The sequence below is a fragment of the Anolis carolinensis genome, chromosome 3 (assembly GCF_035594765.1).
Source record: "Anolis carolinensis isolate JA03-04 chromosome 3, rAnoCar3.1.pri, whole genome shotgun sequence".
NCBI lineage: Eukaryota > Metazoa > Chordata > Lepidosauria > Squamata > Dactyloidae > Anolis > Anolis carolinensis.
The window spans coordinates 220,667,142-220,686,193 of NC_085843.1; the positions used below are offsets into that span (position 1 = coordinate 220,667,142).

General features: G+C 36.6%; 1 protein-coding gene across 3 annotated transcripts in view; it reads right to left on the reverse strand.

Moving 5' to 3' along the window:
• rufy2 (RUN and FYVE domain containing 2) overlaps nucleotides 1-19,052 on the reverse strand; it is a 34,727-nt gene that overhangs the window by 6,473 nt on the left and 9,202 nt on the right. The window contains exons 6-17 of one of the 3 annotated variants that reach the window (XM_062976232.1): nucleotides 18,589-18,650; nucleotides 17,323-17,388; nucleotides 15,587-15,653; nucleotides 13,803-13,904; nucleotides 12,624-12,740; nucleotides 12,327-12,494; nucleotides 10,450-10,547; nucleotides 7,475-7,594; nucleotides 4,984-5,113; nucleotides 1,702-1,796; nucleotides 1,306-1,354; nucleotides 46-123 (exon numbers count right to left, since the gene is read on the reverse strand). In XM_062976232.1, coding sequence (XP_062832302.1) covers nucleotides 46-123; nucleotides 1,306-1,354; nucleotides 1,702-1,796; nucleotides 4,984-5,113; nucleotides 7,475-7,594; nucleotides 10,450-10,547; nucleotides 12,327-12,494; nucleotides 12,624-12,740; nucleotides 13,803-13,904; nucleotides 15,587-15,653; nucleotides 17,323-17,388; nucleotides 18,589-18,650 — 1,152 coding nt within the window. Of the gene's footprint in view, nucleotides 1-45; nucleotides 124-1,305; nucleotides 1,355-1,701; nucleotides 1,797-4,983; nucleotides 5,114-7,474; nucleotides 7,595-7,805; nucleotides 9,159-10,449; nucleotides 10,548-12,326; nucleotides 12,495-12,623; nucleotides 12,741-13,802; nucleotides 13,905-15,586; nucleotides 15,657-17,322; nucleotides 17,389-18,588; nucleotides 18,651-19,052 lie in introns of those variants that run through there. The other 2 variants (XM_008115185.3, XM_008115186.3) reach the window with 2 other exon arrangements.

Here is a 19,052-nt window from a genome sequence, read left to right on the forward strand (position 1 = left end):
ACAGCCAACTTTCTATCCCTCTTAGTAAACAGAAACCAAACTTACCTTCCTTCTGGAAAGAGAAAACTCTGCTTCACATAACTTGCAATGGGTAGCATCTTTGTCCTTCAGCCATACTTGCCCCTATTTGGGAGGGAATGTGTTCCAAGTTATTGTTTACATCAAATGCTTAACACCATTAAAGCTAAGCAGAAAGGCAATATGACTCGGCATAGGATTCTGTTATTCTATAAAAGAGGGTCTAGTAATCTTATACATAAACACACACACTGGGTCATAGAGTTCATCTATACTGCAGAAATAACACAGTTTGAGGCCACTTCAAATGCCATGGCTCAATTCTATGGAATCGTGGGAGTTGTAGTTTTACAATGTCTTGACAGTCTTCTCTGCCAAAGTGTTGATGTCTCACTAAATTACAACTCCCATGACTTCATAGCATTGAGTTATGGAAGATGAAATGCTGTCAAACTGCATTAAGTTTATACTGCCGATGCATCCTTACAGAAGTATTCACCCTTTTGACTTTTCTACATTTTGTTGTGTTACCACCTGAACTCAAATGATAACTCGTTTCACTCTCTATGGATTGGTGAGAAGCTTGAAAGGAGTAGGCCAAACATATATTGTTGTTGAAATGGCTCAGGATTCATAAGCTAAATTCAAATCATGGTTTAAAACAAATATCCTACTAAAATATGGATTTATTGCCTTGTTTAGATTATAAGAAGATTCCCAAAAGCTAAACAAAGCATGGGAGTAATGTTGTATGTACCTTGGACAATAATAGAATAGACTAGTTTGTTCAAACACAATGACAAACCAATCATTTCAGTTAAAAACTAAGCTGCACCTTGATATTTATGTTACATAAGAGTAGAATGTTAAATATTTTAATGAGTCACATAAGGAACAGCTTAGAAAGCTGGGTATATTTAGCTTGATGAAGAGGTGACACGATAAGTCCTTTTAAATATCTGACTGGACGTCGTGTAGAGGATGGACTGAGCTTGTTTTCAGCTGTTCCGAAAATCAGAACACAAACCAGTGGATTCAAATTAGACAAAAGGAGATTCCACCTAAACATTAGGAAGAACTTCTTTACTGTAAGAACTGTTCAACAGTAAAATGGACCAGTTCAGAAGGCTTGTTTTGGATGGTCATCTTTCTTGACTGCTTTAGTTGTGTATTCTTGTATGTCAGAGAGCTGGGCTGCATGGCCCATATAATCCCTTCCAATTCTGTGATTCTATGATAAAACAGATTTTATCTTGAAGTCTGTCCCATTTGTCCCAGTTTACTAACCTGTAAAGCTTTGTTTGCTTCTTTTATATCTTCTATTTTAAGCTTTGACCTGAATAGAAAACACAATTGAGAAAACAAGTATGAATAATGGCAATTGAGGAGAAAAATATACTAGTTCTTTCAGATTTAAAAGATGGGAGAAGCACATTCCTCCTTTGATCTACAGTACACATAAGTACAACAGATGTGTCCCCATTTAGCAAGCACTTCCCTGCATTTTACGCAAATGCTCCATCTATGGTCTCTCCTGCCTCCCGTGCACTTCACTTTCTAAGAGGCTGGGAGAATAACCATGCCTAAGATTTGTAATAATGGGCTGAAATGTCTTTTTAGTAAATACTGGGTTAAAAGGGTATGTTTGCCCGCCCCTTAGAAGAAAAGTAAAAGGAAAATTACTCGCTAAGTTTTCCAGCCAGTTCTTGGAGAGCTTCTTCTTGATCATGACAGAGATTTCTCAACTGCTTGTTCTTTTCTTGTAACTTTAAGAACTCCTGTAAAATAAAGAAATATATACCTTAGATATAATTCATCAAGATAATTAAATTATTTGAGCTGCCTTTGTCACATTCCCCCAGTCAACATGGGGGATTCCACTTCAAAAAAGTATCCAAGTTCTTTTTGTTGGAATTTCATATGAAATGCAACTGGAGAAGAGATAGGGAAAATAATAAAGTGTAACATATTACAGCATGTAAAAATCAGTTGATGTGTGTGTGTGAACAGGAACATTGCAAAGTACCAACCAAGTTGATTGGTTGGGCCACACTCAAGGAGCCAACTGAGCCTGGGAGTTTTGGCTACAGTGACAGGTTTCTGCTGGAGCTTAGTTTTGGAAAGAATCTTAGCAAGAGAGGCTTCGTTCCTAGGCTGCTGGAGGAAAACATTTCTATGGACATCTAAAGGACTATTTGAATTCTCTCTTAAAAGGACATTGTGTAAGTTAATGCAACTGTTCACATGATGGTATATATGTTGCTCTGCATTCCAAAGAGTAAAAGTTCCTGTTATTTATTGATCATCTGCATAGCATATCTTTTCTTTGGCAAGACAGTGAGTGGACTGGACTGGTTAAGCGTGAACTACGCTCATTTCGTCACGTAACACTATACCACCATCTTAACATCTTCACTGGGTTATAACCTCTTCTTTCTCAGTCACTAAAGTAGAGTATGGGGTGCAAGCAGTCCCCAGGTTACAAACAAGATAGGTTTTGTAGATCTGTTCTTAAACGAAATTTGTATGTAACAGAACAGGTACATTTTTAAAGTGGAACTCCAGCCCAACTTTTTAACATTTTGGATAGCATAGGGAAGGGTTAACATCCCTGTAATACTTGTTTAGCTGTCTGCGCCCATTTAGAAGATTTTTTCAAACTTTCTGTCCCCGTAACAACTGAATTTTGAAAAATGTGGGTTGTTGTGGAGACAATGACTGGTGATAAAGCTTCAGTGGAGGCACCTTTCCCCCCCATGATAATTCTTCCCTTCCTAGGGGTAGAGTTCCCCTCACTTCTTGTTGTCTCACCCATTCTTAACTAGGAGTCAGATGTAAGTCACACATTTGTAATTCGGGAACTGCCTGTACTCTATCCTTTAGTATACATTATTTTATTGCAAATAATTATAATTGCAAGCCGGAAAAAGTTACAAAGAATGAAAATGTCAAGCTACTCTGGGACTTCCAAATTCAGACAGAGTTTTGGAGCACAATACTCCTGACCTCACGATCGTGTGGTCAGGATTGAAGAGAAACAACTGGAAAAGCTGACACGATATGAGGATTTAAAGATTGAATTACAAAGACTCTGGCACAAGCCAGTCAAGGTGGTCCCAGTGGTGATCAGCACACTGGGTGCAGTGCCTAAAGACACACTGGGGGCAGTGCCTAAAGCCTGCACTTAAACACAATTGGTGCTAACAAAATTACCACCTGCCAGCTTCAGAAGGCCACCTTACTGGAATCTGCACGCATTATTTGTCGATACATCACACAGTCCTACACTTGGGAAGTGTCCGGCGTGTGATCCAGTACAACAGCCAGCAGAGTGTCTGCTGTGGACTCATCTTGTTGTGTTTCAAATAATAATAATAACAACAACAACAACAACAACTTTATTTCTAAACTGCCCTCTCTCCCCAGAGGGCAGTTAAAATACATATAAACGGCAAACATTCAATGCCACAACTACTTCGCTTAATGTCAAAAGTACAAAATGATGATAACATACTCATTATAATAAAAATTCCAAATTAGAAAAAGCAATACATTTAAACATGACACTTAGTTATGGATATGGGAAAGTAAAAGTGAAAAAGAACACCCCAAATCAACATTGAAAAATGTATCAACCTATTCCCAAGTGGCAGATTTGGAAAATAATTTGACCAGGAGAGGGGGAAATAATTTTGGAGCATGTGTGATAACTATAATGGCTTTCTCTTTTATTCTGTTTAAGAGCCATTTTAAGATGCACTCTTGTTACTGCTTAGGGCAACAGAATCACTACTGCTCTCCACAGTGGCTACTTGCCATCATCTCATATCACCTAACCCCAAGCAAAACAATCCCATTCCTGGAGAACATTTCTGGAATAAATCTACATCATGTAAATTCATTTCAGGAGCATTCTAGGGTGGGAATTGAAGATTCCTGCCTGCCTGCCTGCTTACCTGCTTCACCATGGTAAGAGCCTCCATGAAGTCATTTGAAAACTCAAGACAGTTAGAATAGTTCAACAACACATTAAGAACTGCACCCCTATGAATGTCTGTGATTAAATAAATATAAAAGTGGATGTTATGCAACCCTCAAGGACGCAAGTTAGGTGTGTTGTGTGTATGTAAGTATAGTGTTCCCTCACTACTTCGTGGTTCGCTTTTCACGGACTCGCTGTTTCGCAGTTTTTTAATAAACACCAAAATAATAGTATAAATCATAAAATATTATTATAAATCCCTCTTTCTACTTCCTTCCTAAGGAGAAGCCTAAGGAAGGAAGGAAGGAAGGAGAAGCTGAAGGGAGAGAAAAGGAGGCTGAAGCAGCTTTGTTTTCGCCTCACAAGGCAGCGGCAGCGGCAGGAGCACAAGGAGGGGACAGAGACGCTACTTGTAAACAACACAAATATAGCAACCCTACTGCATGGATTTTGACTTTTCACGGGTGATCCTGGAACGTAACCCCCGCGATAAGTGAGGGAACACTGTATATGTGTAAGTGCCTTCAAGTGGCCTGTGGACATATGGTAAAATCATTAATTTTCATAGAGTTTCCTTAGGCAAGGAATATTGAGAGTTGGTTTTCCTAGTTCTTTCCTCTGAAACAGAGCCGACATCTGTTAGTTGTCTCCCATTCAAGTACTAACCAGGGCTGATCCTGCTTAGCATATCTGATGGATATGCCTTTAGAGTACTCCTGCATTCAATACCCCATTTGCCTCAAATGATTATAGGACATAAAGTATATGATTGTGTCTTCAAAGAGGACACAATAATATAGACATATTGTTGTATCACCGATCACCAATCATTCAGAATCAGAAATGCTCTAACTACAAATTGAAAAGAAATTTTCAGTGTCTGCTTTCACTTCTCCCCAGTTTTCCACATCATTTTACTGGCTCATAATTTACTATTTTGTTGAATCCATGGAAGCAATGGGAAATTTTGCTCCTGAATTTACTTTTTTGAGAGTAATTATTTGTTGGGTCTCAATCTTCAGAGAAGATGCCATTTCTTTTTCCTTTCTAAGGTCTTCTTCCATCGTTTGTCGCCATTCTTTTTCTATTTTCAGATCGGTTTCCAGCTGACACCTAAACAAACAGAATATAAATAAAAAGTCACAGAAGCCAGAATCATACTTTTAAAATATCATAGTCACATTTTAGTTATCCTGTGAAAACTGCTTAAGTATCCCTTTTGAAATACTTTGGCAACAGATATATTCCACAGACATACTTATGATTTCTTAGAAAGTCATTATTAATTATTTTTAAGAAACTTTTGAAAAACTACATCACATAGTATGCCCAACCCTACTTCGAAAAAGTTCAACCAGAAGGCATTTCAATTTGACTCAAACAACACCAAAGCTGATGCACTAACCTCTTCCAAGGAATTTTTAGTTGCCCCCCTAATTCCTTCTCTTTGCAGAAACAGTTTTCTGAGAGTTTTGTGGAGAATCAGACACAACACTGGATCCAAATTACCTTCTGTTCTGTTCTGTTCTTCATTTATTTTTTAAGGAGGCTTATATTACATTGGGTGTAGTTGGGGTATTATATCATGAGCTACTTTGGGTGGAAATGGCAGGATATACATATTTCACATAAGTCGGTCTAGTTCGAATAACCCTAATCACATTATCTCAAAAAGCTTACTCCTACAGGGGAGGTGTATCTAGTACCAAAGGTATGCGGCAGTTCATGCTGGATTCCCTCCCCTCCCCAACTGCCATCCCCTTTCCTTGTGTCATATATTTAGATTGTAAGTTTGCGGGCAGATAACTTTTTTATTGTTATTTTTCTTGTAAAGCACCATGTATAATGATGGCACTAACAGCAATAATGTTAACTGTTAGAGTTGTCAGTCCAATGGTGGGTAAAGCCAAAGGACAGGTACCAAAAAATAGCAATTTTTAGCTAAGGGCTCTTACTATTAGTAAATAAGCCTTTGGGAGCCATTTCACTCTTTCAAACAAACCTTTAACAAAATTTGAAACCAGGAAACAGGGCTATCATGGCAATTGTGTGCCTTCAAGTAATTTCTAGTTTATGGCAAATCTAAGACAATTTTCTGAAACTGAGTGCCCAAGGCCACTCAGTGGGTTTTCATGGTGGAGTGAGGATTCAAATCCTACTCTTAAGAGTCAAAGTACAACACTCAAACCACTATGCCATGCTGACCTCTTAGGCCTCATCTACACTGCCATATAAAATCCAGATTATCTGCTTTGAATTGAATTATATGGCAGTGTAGACTTGTATAATCCAGTTCAAAGCAAATACTGGTAATCTGGATTATCTTCTTAAACTCGGGTCATATGGCAGTATAGATCTAGCCTTTGACATCTTTACATTTAAACTTACTTCATTTTTTCAATCTTCAGCCTCCTTATTTTTTTTTAAAAAAGTTATTCGGTCCTGTACTCTTTTCCTAATTTTTACAGTTTAGGCTTTTACAAAGCAGAACCCTGGGATATTTTTCAGTAGCTGGCCTTCAATCGGAAAGAAATGTAGTCATATATGTATGTAGAGTGCTGCTCTTTTGTTATTAAGTAATCACACTCCACAGCCAGTTGTAGGAAGAAGGCTTCCTTGAGTTAGAAATTATGATTAGCAAATAAAGTTTTATTAAAAAAAATAAAGCCCCATCTTTAAAGAGAAATACGTGAAAGGGAGAGATATACACTAGACATAAACCCTCCCCTTTTCCTATTTTTGCTTACAGAGAAACAATACATGTTCCAAAAATCTGCCAATGGGCAAGAATATCTAATAGTTTCCAGTACAGTTTTATGGTGGATGGCTTTTCATGTAACTGTAAGGCTTACAACTGCTTTCATGAACTGCTCTGACGTTTTCCAGACTAAAGGTTTCACCCTCCCCACAAATGTTGATGCCTTTGAAATTCTGTCAAATTAATAATAAATAATAACAGTAACTTTATTTATACCCCGCCCCATCTCCCTGAGGACACTCAAAACAGCTTACAACAGTGTAAATAAAACAACAATAATCAAAATAAAATGATAATAAAACAATAAACCAATAACCAATTTAAATAGAATCAACATAAGTAACTAAACAATCCATAAAAGTGAAAAGTAAACAAAACATAATAAATTAAAACAGACATCATCCTTTAAAACCAGAATTATATAGTATAAAACAATTAAAAACATCTTCACCACTGCTCAGATTAGTAAGACCAAGATCCAATTTTAAAAGTCTAGTCCAATTACATTACATACGTTTCTCCCTGACCTTTCTATCTCTGTTTTTAGCCTTGTCCCTTTTATATCTATAGAAATCCTTTGATGAAAAGTGTACCTATGGTATTATTTCATCCCATGTTGGTTCAAGACATTAAGAACACATTTTGATTATGATATTCAAAAGTAAAACAAACCATGTAAACATATTCACATTTCTCCCAATGTGTAATTTACTTACACTTGCTTCTCCTTTTGAGTAATTTCTTTCTGAAGACTTTCAGATTTACTCATATAATCTTGCTTAAATTTCTTGTCCTCACTCTCTGCCTCCGTTTGAGACTTCTCTGTTTGCTGCAATCTGGTGTAATTCAAATCAACTTTGGGTAAAACTGAAGCTAGAATTTGGGTGTAAAGGGTGAAGAAAACAAATAAAAGGAAAAAATGGGGAAATAGAAATATTTCTAAATGAAAACAAAGTTTGGGGTAAACTCACAAACTCAAATGAGAGACCCAGACAATGCCTAGAAATCCAGATTATTTTTCTCACTATAACAATAAAAACATCTATATATTTCTCCAATTTTTTATTTGATGCTTTTGAATAACAAATGCCATCAATGCAGAGCTTTACAGATTTTATTATTCATACATACAGAGCTTTAACTGTGCATTCTTGTGTTATTAAGATCTTAGTTACTTTTTTTTACAAATTAGTTGTGCCTTAACTACACATATTCACCTGCACCACAAAATTGAGAAAGCAGTGGTCTAAAATTCAGAACACAACGTGGAATAGTGCAATCTAATGTCACCATGTGTCTAACATAGCGCACTTGGAAAAAAGAAAAACATCTGTATCATTTGTATTCTCATTCCAATAAGGTAGGTTTGGGGTCCAAATGGGGATGATGTGCCCTAATGTGCTCTTGATACTCTCAGGTTGATAAGAATTGCCCACTGTTATTAATTTAATTAATAACAGGCAGCTCCACACCTCTGTATTTCTTTGTGTGCAGGGGGGAAATACCTCCAAAGTTTTATTAAACATACAGGAGGTCCCTACACATATCAGAGAGTGACTGAATTGTTCAGTTACAGTCATTCAATGGTAGGCAAATATGTGATCCACAAAAAGATTATCTCAGTCCCTTCTTTCCTTTCTATTTTAGGAATGTTCTCTTGCTTTATAAAAGCCTTTCTCTATCTCATAATGGCCAGCAATTAACTTAGATTTAAAAACTTCAGTCGAATGAAAAGTGATTTTCAAATTTTACTAATAGAAAAAGCTAGATAAATACACAGTTTAGCAAGTACTACCTGTTGTGCATTTTCCATTTATTACTGAAGAATCTGTGCAAACTAAATATATTATAGCTAGGCATTTAACTGAACATGCCTGGGGCCTTTAAAAAAGGAGAACTGCTGTGTAACTCAAAATACAGTCACTCAGTCTTTCTAATAAACAGTAACCTGAACCATTTTATCTACACATTTCACTAGCATAATAAAAATTGTGCCAGCTGAATTTAAAATAAGTATCTATTTTTTATTTTTTTTAAAAGCAGCAGCATCACTTAAAAAATTGTTTCTGATTTGTGATATTTTAATATTTGTGAAATAAAACAGTTTATCTGTAAAACAAAGTTGTAGGTGTGCATGAAATACACTGATTAATCAGAATGCAAAAACGATTTTGCTACATTTACACTCTGGTCCACAAAGCAATTAAACCAGAGTACATGGACAAAAGGCTGAAATTCAAGCATCATGGTTTAAAAAGAATTTTTGGATTGTTTTAATTTAATCCAAGTTGTCAAAATGATATATCTTTAACAAGCTTGTACTGTTGCTGCCCCTCATTGCTGGCACATTTCACCAAGGACATTGCAATGGTCCTCGTTTGGGTTAACAGCTCTTTGTCACTTCAGATGGGCAAGGGACAAAAACCAAAGACAAATAAAGGTAATAAAAACATCCAAGAATGTAGAAATTGGGAGAAAGGAGAAAAGAAAAAGAGGAAAAAAGGATGTCAATAAAAGAAGATACATGCTACTAACGCTTTAATACAGAATTATGTTGTTGTTTTTTGTTAAGTAGATTGGAACAGAAAAGAAAAACAATGGCAAGACATGTCAACAGCCACATGATGAGGCTATGGATGTTAGTTTTAAAAAACAATTCAGAAAATGAGCACTGTATATTAAACCAGAATATGTGTGGACTTTACACAATAACTGCATTTACAACCATGAATTGATGCTATACATCATCATTAAGTTGAAACAGCCTCAACTCAAAAAGTGACTCTGGGTTCTTGGCATCCATTGGTGATCAGCTCCTTTCCATGCTTTTATTTAAAGCAGCCATGGAGATAAGAGGTGCTTTCTGTAGGTACCTACAGAAGGTACCTTCCAACCAATTTGTGGGAGCACTCTTTCCCCTTACTCCCTAAAACCACAGACTGTCATATTCAACTGAATACCCAACCCTCTGTATGCCATCATTTTCAGGAGAAGGAAAGAGGGGCCAAGGAGTAGGAAACTCCATTTCTATCACTCATGCCAAATGCTTAAATCAGGATCCTTCCCAATACAATCATTCTAAAAAAAATGTTGAGTTAGGGCTGTATTTATCCTCTTCCTCTATGAAACATGTAATTAAAACATGTTGCGGCAATATATGTCAGCTGTAAAATACATTTGGATCTTTCTTCAACATGGAAAAGCCTTTCTTCAAAATAGAATAATATTTCAATGGAAAAAATGACATTGGTCCCATTCGCATATAGCACTGAACCAAGGTTTTATCTTACATTATTAAGCTGGAACAAATCTGAGAGAGACTCTGGTTTGCAATATCCCCATTTCCCCTTCTCCTCTCATGCAGCCAGGACAACTTTACCAGTGTTTAGTTTTGCTTCCATGCAATTTCATCATATCTTACATATGAAACACAAACTGCTTAATAACTGTATAGATTTTTTAAATAAAACTGAATATCAGATTTGTGGACAACAAAAAAACCCAGAGATTCTAATTTTCAGCAGCACAGAAGGCCGTGGGTAAAGAGCATGCACCCTCATGTCCCGTGTGGGACTGGGCACATAGCCATGGTTTAGTGTTACATACAAATGCAGTCAATCTGGCAAGTGAAAGGGGGGGAAAGAAATGAATGAAGAAGAAAAAAGCACCAAAATAAAACAAGATGCTGTACCTTTGCTCCAACTGCTTCATAGTGGTATTAATCTGATTGGTTTTATCCTCCAGTCGACCAATTATTTCATTCTTTTCTTTCATATCCTCATCTGAAACCTATTATTAAAACAATTGAGGTATTATAGTACAATATTTTATCTGAGTAATAACCCAGTAATAATAAGCTCAAGAACCTTCATGTATATAGTAAGACTGCCTTTATCCTTAGGCAAAATGTTCCAAGATCCCACCCCAAATGGATGCCTGAAACTGCAGATTGCACCAAACCCTGTATTTTCGCAGCAATTGACTACTTAAATTTAACCCACTATCACAGAATTAAAGTGGGCTCAGAAACAAAACTTCCCATGGCTGGGAAGAGTGCCTTCAACTCCTCATATTATTATTATTATTATTATTATTATTATTATTATTATTATTATTATTATTATTATTATTATTATTATTATTATTTATATCCCACCATCATCTTCAAGAAGGGACTCGGGGTGGCTTACAAAAGCATGTACACGAGCAATATACACGAGATACAATAAAATACACAAACATTTAAAACAATAACAATGTAAATGTAAATAAAACAAATATACATAAAACATCATGTAAAATCCCTACTGATTTAAATAAGATAGTAAGATGGAGCAATGGCTGCGGGTTTAAAATAGGCCGTATTCAAATTCAGTCACATAAAGTGCCAGAGTGAAATGAATCACTTGGTCCTCATCTGTTGCCCCACAGAAGGAAAAGGGGCCAATCTGCTCCCAACTTTCTTCTCACTGCTTCCTCAACCAACACACAATTAACAGCAGGCGGGAGGCCTAAGTATACTGGAGAACTGAGAGTTGGCCACAAACACTTCTGATAGGAACATCTGCAGGTAAACAAACCCACAAATAAAGTTATTTAAAGAAGGGATGGGCTGGTCCTTCGAGTTCAGATAGGACAAGAGACTGCAAAACCAGTTTGAGGGACACATGATTCCCACTTCAGTTCTAAAGTAACTCTTAATAACTGTGAGCAGTCTATTGGGATGCCGCAACAGCAGTAACAAAAACAACAGATTCTTCCTTTCATGTTAGTCCTCAACAAATATACTAATTATCAAATCTACTTTACAAATCTACAGCAAGAAAAGGCTAAGCAAAAATACGTATCTTTTTATTTATTTTATTATTTACTTATAACATCCATGGAGAACTGTTAAAAAGAATAGCAAGCAGATTCTGAAAAGAAATGTGGCAGGGTAGCAAAGACTAGGAGGTAAAACCTGTTCACTTCCCAAGGGGATGATAGGAATCTTCCCCCCCCCCCCCCAATTCTGTTTTTCTGCCATTCCATCTGAGCTATATTTCTGCTTAAATGAAAAGAAAATAAAGGTAAAGGTTTCCCCTGACGTTAAGTCCAGTCATGTCTGACTCTGGGGGTTGGTGCTCATCTCCATTTCTAAGCCGAAGAGCCGGCGTTGTCCATAGACACCTCCAAGGTCATGTGGCCGGCATGACTGCATGGAGCCCGTTACCTTCCTGCCGGAGCGGTACCTACTGATCTACTCACATTGGCATGTTTTCAAACTGCTAGGTTGGCAGGAGCTGGGGCTAACAGCGGGTGCTCATTCTGCTCCAGGGATTTGAACTTGGGACCTTTTGGTCCGGAAGTTCAGCAGCTCAGCGCTTTAACACACTGTGCCACCAGGGCCCCCAAAAAGAAAATAGCTGTACGAATAGCTATGCTCAACTGCCATTCAAAGCTATAGTTCTCAAAGGTGGAAAAGATATCTCCTGAGAAAGGGCAAAACCATGTACTACTTCAAAACTAAGATTGCACATATTCAATTTTTTAGCTTCCAAGTTATAAATACTGACATAGGATTTTTACCTTAATCTTTTGGTACATTTCTACATTTATTGCTTTGACCTCTTCCAGCTGTTGCCGTAGACTTATAAGTGTGTCCTGTTTTTCATGAATGTCTTTCTCCAGCAACTTCATTGCAAGTTCTATCTCATGCTTCATACCAACTTGGACCATCAGCTCATTCTCTATATCCTACAAAATAAATCAAGGTTCAAAGTATTAGACATGTAGAGGAGGGCCGGAACTAAGAGTACATGCATGTAGCAGAAGGAATAGTCTAATGAGCACACTGGAAAAATAATGTATCGAGTGTGCACTCACTTGTCGTAACTGTGATTCTTCTCGAAGCTGTCTATGTGCCTCATTGTACATTTCATCCAGGCTTTGTCTGGAGTGTTTGTATGTCTGAAGTTCCGCATCAGTATCCACTTTGTTCACCTATGAAGAAAATACAGAATTCTATTATACTGAAATCACTGGAATTGGCAGCAAGAACCTAGAAGAGCAAAAACATATACAGTAGAGTCTCACTTATCCAAGCTAAACGGGCCGGCAGAAGCTTGGATAAGCAAATATCTTGGATAATAAGGAGGGATTAAGGAAAAGCCTATTAAACATCAAATTAGGTTATGATTTTACAAATTAAGCACCAAAACATCACGTTATACAACACATTTGACAGAAAAAGTAGTTCAATACACAGTAATGTTATGTTGTAATTACTGTATTTACGAATTTAGCACCAAAATATCATGATATATTGAAAACATTGACTATAAAAATGGCTTGGATAATCCAGAAGCTTGGATAAGTGAGACTCTACTGTACTTCAAAGATTCCTTGATCCACACTAGTGACAAATTTTGGAAACAACTTCTCAATGCTTTCAAAAACTGGGGTACACTCTTCTATCTGAGGATCCTAAATGTAACCTGACTGACAGAATCCCCAGCCGAAATGACCGTGCTGCCTAGAGCATTCAAGGAACTGTAATCCAAGGCATTCTGGGAATTGTAATTCAAAAGCTTTCCTGAGCATTGTTAATATTATGACTAGCAATGATGAGTTCATTCTAATCTAATCCAAGATTATAATATAATTCAGATTAGACTGTTATCTGTTTTTCATCTTCCCTCTTCCTTTTCTGAATCCCATAATGGGAGAAAGACTAAGTATAACATTAATAAACAACTAAAGCAGCACATAAATAAATATTTCAGTCACTTGGCCTAAAGATGAATTTTACAGAGTTCAAGGGTTTGCATCTTATTATGTGACATTTTGGTTGGCTCTAGTCATAGTTTTGAATGCACCCACCTTTATTTTTAGTACGCAGTTTAATAATTTGCCTGAATTGTTTCTCCAAACCCAATAACCCAATACACTAAGATTCTTAAAATACTTATATAAAATAGTATCTCATTTGAGAATTAGACACAATTAGATTCTTCTGTCATTTGCTTGATGACATTATTAAGTCTACACAAAATTGAATCATACCTCTAGATGACGTTGTGTTTTCATTAAAATGAGCGTGTTTTCGCTTCTTAAGTGATGGTTTTCTTCTTGAAGTTTAATGATGTTATTTTTGGCTATTGCTAACTAAAGAAGAGAAATGAATAAATAAGAAAACGTAAAAACATTCAGACAATCAGCAATAAATCAAAATTATTCCTTGAGAGACTGTTTTTGTCAAGTTAATTTGGACTACACTTCACAGAATTGGCTACACTGGAAGGCTAATTCTGGGATGTGTGGATCCAAATACAACATTTCTCAGACTATATTCATTCATTCATTTATATTGATATATAAATATATAGATATGAATTATATTTATTATATTATATACAATGTGGTCTCTGTAACCACAGGCCAGTATCTCTGGTTTCACCTGTCCACATCTGGAAAAAAAAGTCCTTTCTAGGAATTTTCTAGGTCCTCCAGATGATTCCATGACATGCCTCCACTGAAAGCATAAACTGAGTCACCATGGAGGAGTAGAACATTTCTAGTGAGGTTAACTCTACAGGTAGTTTCTAGGTCTTCCTGGGAGATTCTATGGTAACACCCAGTGGATGTTGTTTGTTTCAATACAGTTCACTATTATCCACAGTTAACTGCTTGAAGGTTTCAAATCTGACTAAGGCTTATTCTAGCCTCCCCAAAGCTGGGTACTTTTTGTAATATGCAATAAAACGTCCCCCAAAATATTTATCTATATATAAAAAATGTAATGTGAGTTTTATTATGGAGTAAACAATAAAACCACTGAACCAAATCACACCAAATTTGGCCACAAAAGACATAGTCATCCAAAATATGTTTTTCAAACAAAAAAAACCCCTAAAAATAAAGTCTAAATTAGAGGACGAAGAAAAGCTGTTTCCCCCCCTAAATGCCAGTTAGAAGGGTATGCCCCACCCAATTCATCTCCTAGCAACCCACTCAGCAACAATGGAGCTCAGGGCTTTTTCACTCAGGCCTCTTTCACACTGCCTATAAAATACAGATTATCTGATTTGAACTGTATTATATGGCAGTGTAGACTTAAGGCCCTTCCACACACCTATATAACCCAGAATGCCAAGGCAGATAATCCACAGTATCTTCTTTGAACTGTATTTTCTTGAGTCCACACTGCCATACAATCTAGTTTAGGGTGGATTTTATACAGCTATGTAGAAAGGGGCCTCATATAATCCAGTTCTAAGCAGATAATATAAGATTATAAATATAATATATAATAATTACTGTGGTATAACAATACAGAACAATATAATCTCTAAAATCAGGACAGTCAATAAAGACCAACACTCTGAAAACAGGGGAATTTCAGACAGGCTTGCAACCCAGGCTCGCAAGCAGCAAGGCTATTCAGTGCTGTTCAACCTGGCCAACCAAGATTTCCCCTAGATAGAAAACCCTCAGGTTTTGAAGCCAAGAGTTTACTCCGTCCCATTCAACCTGCCCAAGGAAGGATGCCCTTATATAGAAAGCAGCCAGGCTTTGAAGCAGTGAGGCTATTCACTGCAATTCAAATTGGCCAAAAAACCATTCCCCTAGAATGCAAGTACCCAGCCTTCCATGCAGCAAGCCTATTCCATTGTATTCCAACTCATCAAACAAGGATTTGCATAAGAAGAAAATGACTAGGCTTTGAGGCTGCAAGGCCATTCACTGCTATTCCACCTGGTCAACAAATTATTCCCATAAGCCACAGCAACACGTGGCTGGGCACAGCTAGTTTTAACATAAAATTATACAGTGCTAAAATACAGTACCTCTTCAATAAGTTTAGTGTTTGACTTCTCTAGTGAATCAACACGTGTGTGAAGGCCGCCGACTGTGCTACTGAAAAAATAAAGAAATCTGCATTTTAAATGACATTCCAAATCCTACAACTCTATGTCACATCATCCCACTTACAAAACAACCTAGCACTTCTTCACTGCCATATAAAATACAGATTATCTGCTTTGAACTGGATTATATGACAGTGTAGACTCATATAATCCAGTTCAAAACCGATACTGTGGATTATCTGCTTTGATAATCCGGATTATCTGATAGTGTAGATCCAGCCCTTGTCAACCACCTCCACCACCACACACTCTTTAATATGATATTTTGCATAGCCATCACATTGTCCTTTCCCTGTCAGAATTGAAACAGCTGTCATCTGCCACACAGCAGTTTTCATTCTTCCCTCCCTCTATCATAATCCAACTATTTTCTGATTCTTACTAGCCTTCTCTGGTAATATTGATAACAAAATTATTCTCTCTCAATGCCCATTCTAATCATAATCTCATCTAAATGGCGTACTTCTAGATCACTAGATCCTCAATTTATGGTAGACATTAATTACAGAGTCACCCTGGAGGCTCTTGAGCAGTGGTGACCCCATTTTATAGAGGCAAAGTGATTTACAACCCCAATACATTACAAATGGGTGACCCATGACCCCGATACATTAAAAATGAAAGCTGTTGGTGCAGCTACAGTGATGACTATGGTGTCTGAACCTTCCAGCACTGATCAGCTTGTGGTTGATTGCTGCGGCCACATAAGGGAAATAACACAATATGCTGGGCATTAGATTCCTGGAAGTGGAGTCATTCAATTCATTTCAACATGCGATTTATTATATTTCGCAGAATTCGCTGGTATAAAAGAAAAACTGTTGCAGCTCACAAGAAACAGCTAAGAATTACAAACCGAGCAGCACCTGCCTTCCATAGAGCCAATCACCAAACTGCGCATGAACCTGGACCTCACAACAAGCTATCCTGACGAAAAATGTATCGTTCATGTTTATGCAAACAAATCTCTGCGCTGGACGCAATTATATGATTTTTTTTGTTTTCCCTTTTTAAAATTTTCATAGCTTATCACTGCCTGGCCACCCCACAGAAAACCCTTCGCAACCCATGGGTTAGGAACCACTGCCCTAGAGATTATATCATGGGTATATACACATATATACCTGATATAATCTCTAGAGCTCTGCAAAAGTGAGGGGCCATTGTGCAGGAAATATCAGGTGTTGCCTACAACAAAGATATATGATATCAAAAGAAAATAAATGAGATTGTTAAAAAGTGTATTAGATCTTATCTCTACATGGCATATTCCTTATGGAAAATGCTAGTGTAATACAAACATTTTCCCCATTTTTAACTTATGATGCTAACTTTGCTCCCAAATAGTCTTCCTACAATGACTGCATGATTGCATTATGGCTCAATCAATATATTAAAAGTTTTGTCATACCAACTGGAATAAACTGTAATCCCCACTTAGCTTGCCCAGATGTTAAAAAGCAACAAAAGCCACTTCCAAAAGGACCACTCACTCAACCTCTCTTTTTTATGTTTATAATTAGCAAACTGAGCCAAACATAACTGCAAGGATTTCAGCACCTGCTACTATAAATGAGAAAGTTTAGTTTTGCAAGAAGATTTTAATCACACAATGCCTCTGAATGTATTTAACAAGGCCCTCTATAAATACTTACTTCAGTTGCCGATTTAGTTCTTCAACGTAATTCTTTTGATCCAATATGGCAGCAATGTGGTCATTTCTAAAAGGAGTTGATAATATATTTAATGAGGCATTTCACTCAATCTTGAAATGCCATATGTAAGCACGCAAGCATTTTATTTGGAAAGTGATTTAAATTTTTTTTTTATCATATAGTTAAGCATACCACGTCATTGAACATAATCTGGTGTGTGACTAGTAGTACCGAATATCCTAACTAAGAACAGAGGGATAAACTGCCGTAGATCACTCTCTATTCTCTTCCATCTCTAGGAAACCATGGATTTCTCTTAACAAGCATTATTCCAATCCCATATAAAGGAATGAGACTTAAAACTGCTATCCTGAATACATTCCAGAGCAATCCTGACATGTTGCAGGCAATACCAAAGGAACTGGGGAGAAGTGGGATTGAAGAAAGCAGAAAATAGTGCATGAATGGTGAAGAACAACTTTACAAGTTGTTGACTAAGCTAATAGTGAGGGTGCCAGAAACAAAGCATCTTCTATACAGTAAGAACTCTCTTAGTTGTGGAACCCACATCCATGCTTTCAGTTATCTGTACCTAAGGGGAAAAATTGTCTCTCTAGAAAACTGCTTCTATGGTATGCTTGCCCATAGAACTGTCATAGACGTGTATTGAGAGATCTAAGAATCCCTAGAACCTACAACACAACTGGAAGTCATACAATTTAATGGCATTCAGTCCTCTCCAGTTTCAGGTATCCATAGTCCAACCAGGAACCTATCTTCTATAGCTATAAAGATATTACTGTACAATGTTATCTTGTGGGCATTAATATGGGGAAATTACCATTTAAATTAACAGGTCTTGCTTTTGTATAGAAACGCATATGAAAAAACTGTCAGGATGGTTTTTCTTCTCTGCTGTCTGACTACTCTGACCTGTGACTTGCTCTTATCATTTTTATTACTATTTTTTTCAAATAATGTTTCAAATATTTAATAGATATGCCTCTCATCAATACTGACAAGAAACACAAACTGATTTCTACTGATATTTTTGCCTTCTATAATAACATGTGCTGTTCATTGTTCATATTTGTCAATTTTTAATAGTGATGCTTTTAATTGTTTTTAATTTTATTGGTAGGTAATTCAAATATATTTAAATTTTGTAAGCAGTTTGAATGAGGAATAAAGCAAGTTATAATTATATATACCATAATCATCTCCACCATCATCCTAAACTTAAAAATCAATTTTTAAAAAACAAACCTTTCTTTGCTTTCTATATCATCTTCATTCTTTAAGTACATAGAAAAATCTATCACACCGACCTAGAAAGAAAAAGATTAACATGTTGCCAAGAATAACCACCCAGTCAAAATTTTCCCACATAAGCATTCAAATATAGGTGGAGAAATACATATGGAAGTTATGTTTACATGCAAAATTCAAGCAATGCTGCTGGAAATGGATATTACAGAAAAGAAACAAAACGAATACTACAGTACCTTTCTATATAATCTATGCTTATAATATATGACAGTGTTCTGATGAGAAAATCTGGATGAATTGCTTTCATTTTTGAAGGTCTTAAAAGATAATTTTTTTAAGGAACAGGACAGTCATGGTTTACTTAGGAATATTTTCTGACAAAACCAAATGTTTCCCAATCAAAAAGTTTCACTCCTCCAATATGCTTCTGTAGAAATGGAACTTTGTGAATTAGTACTTTC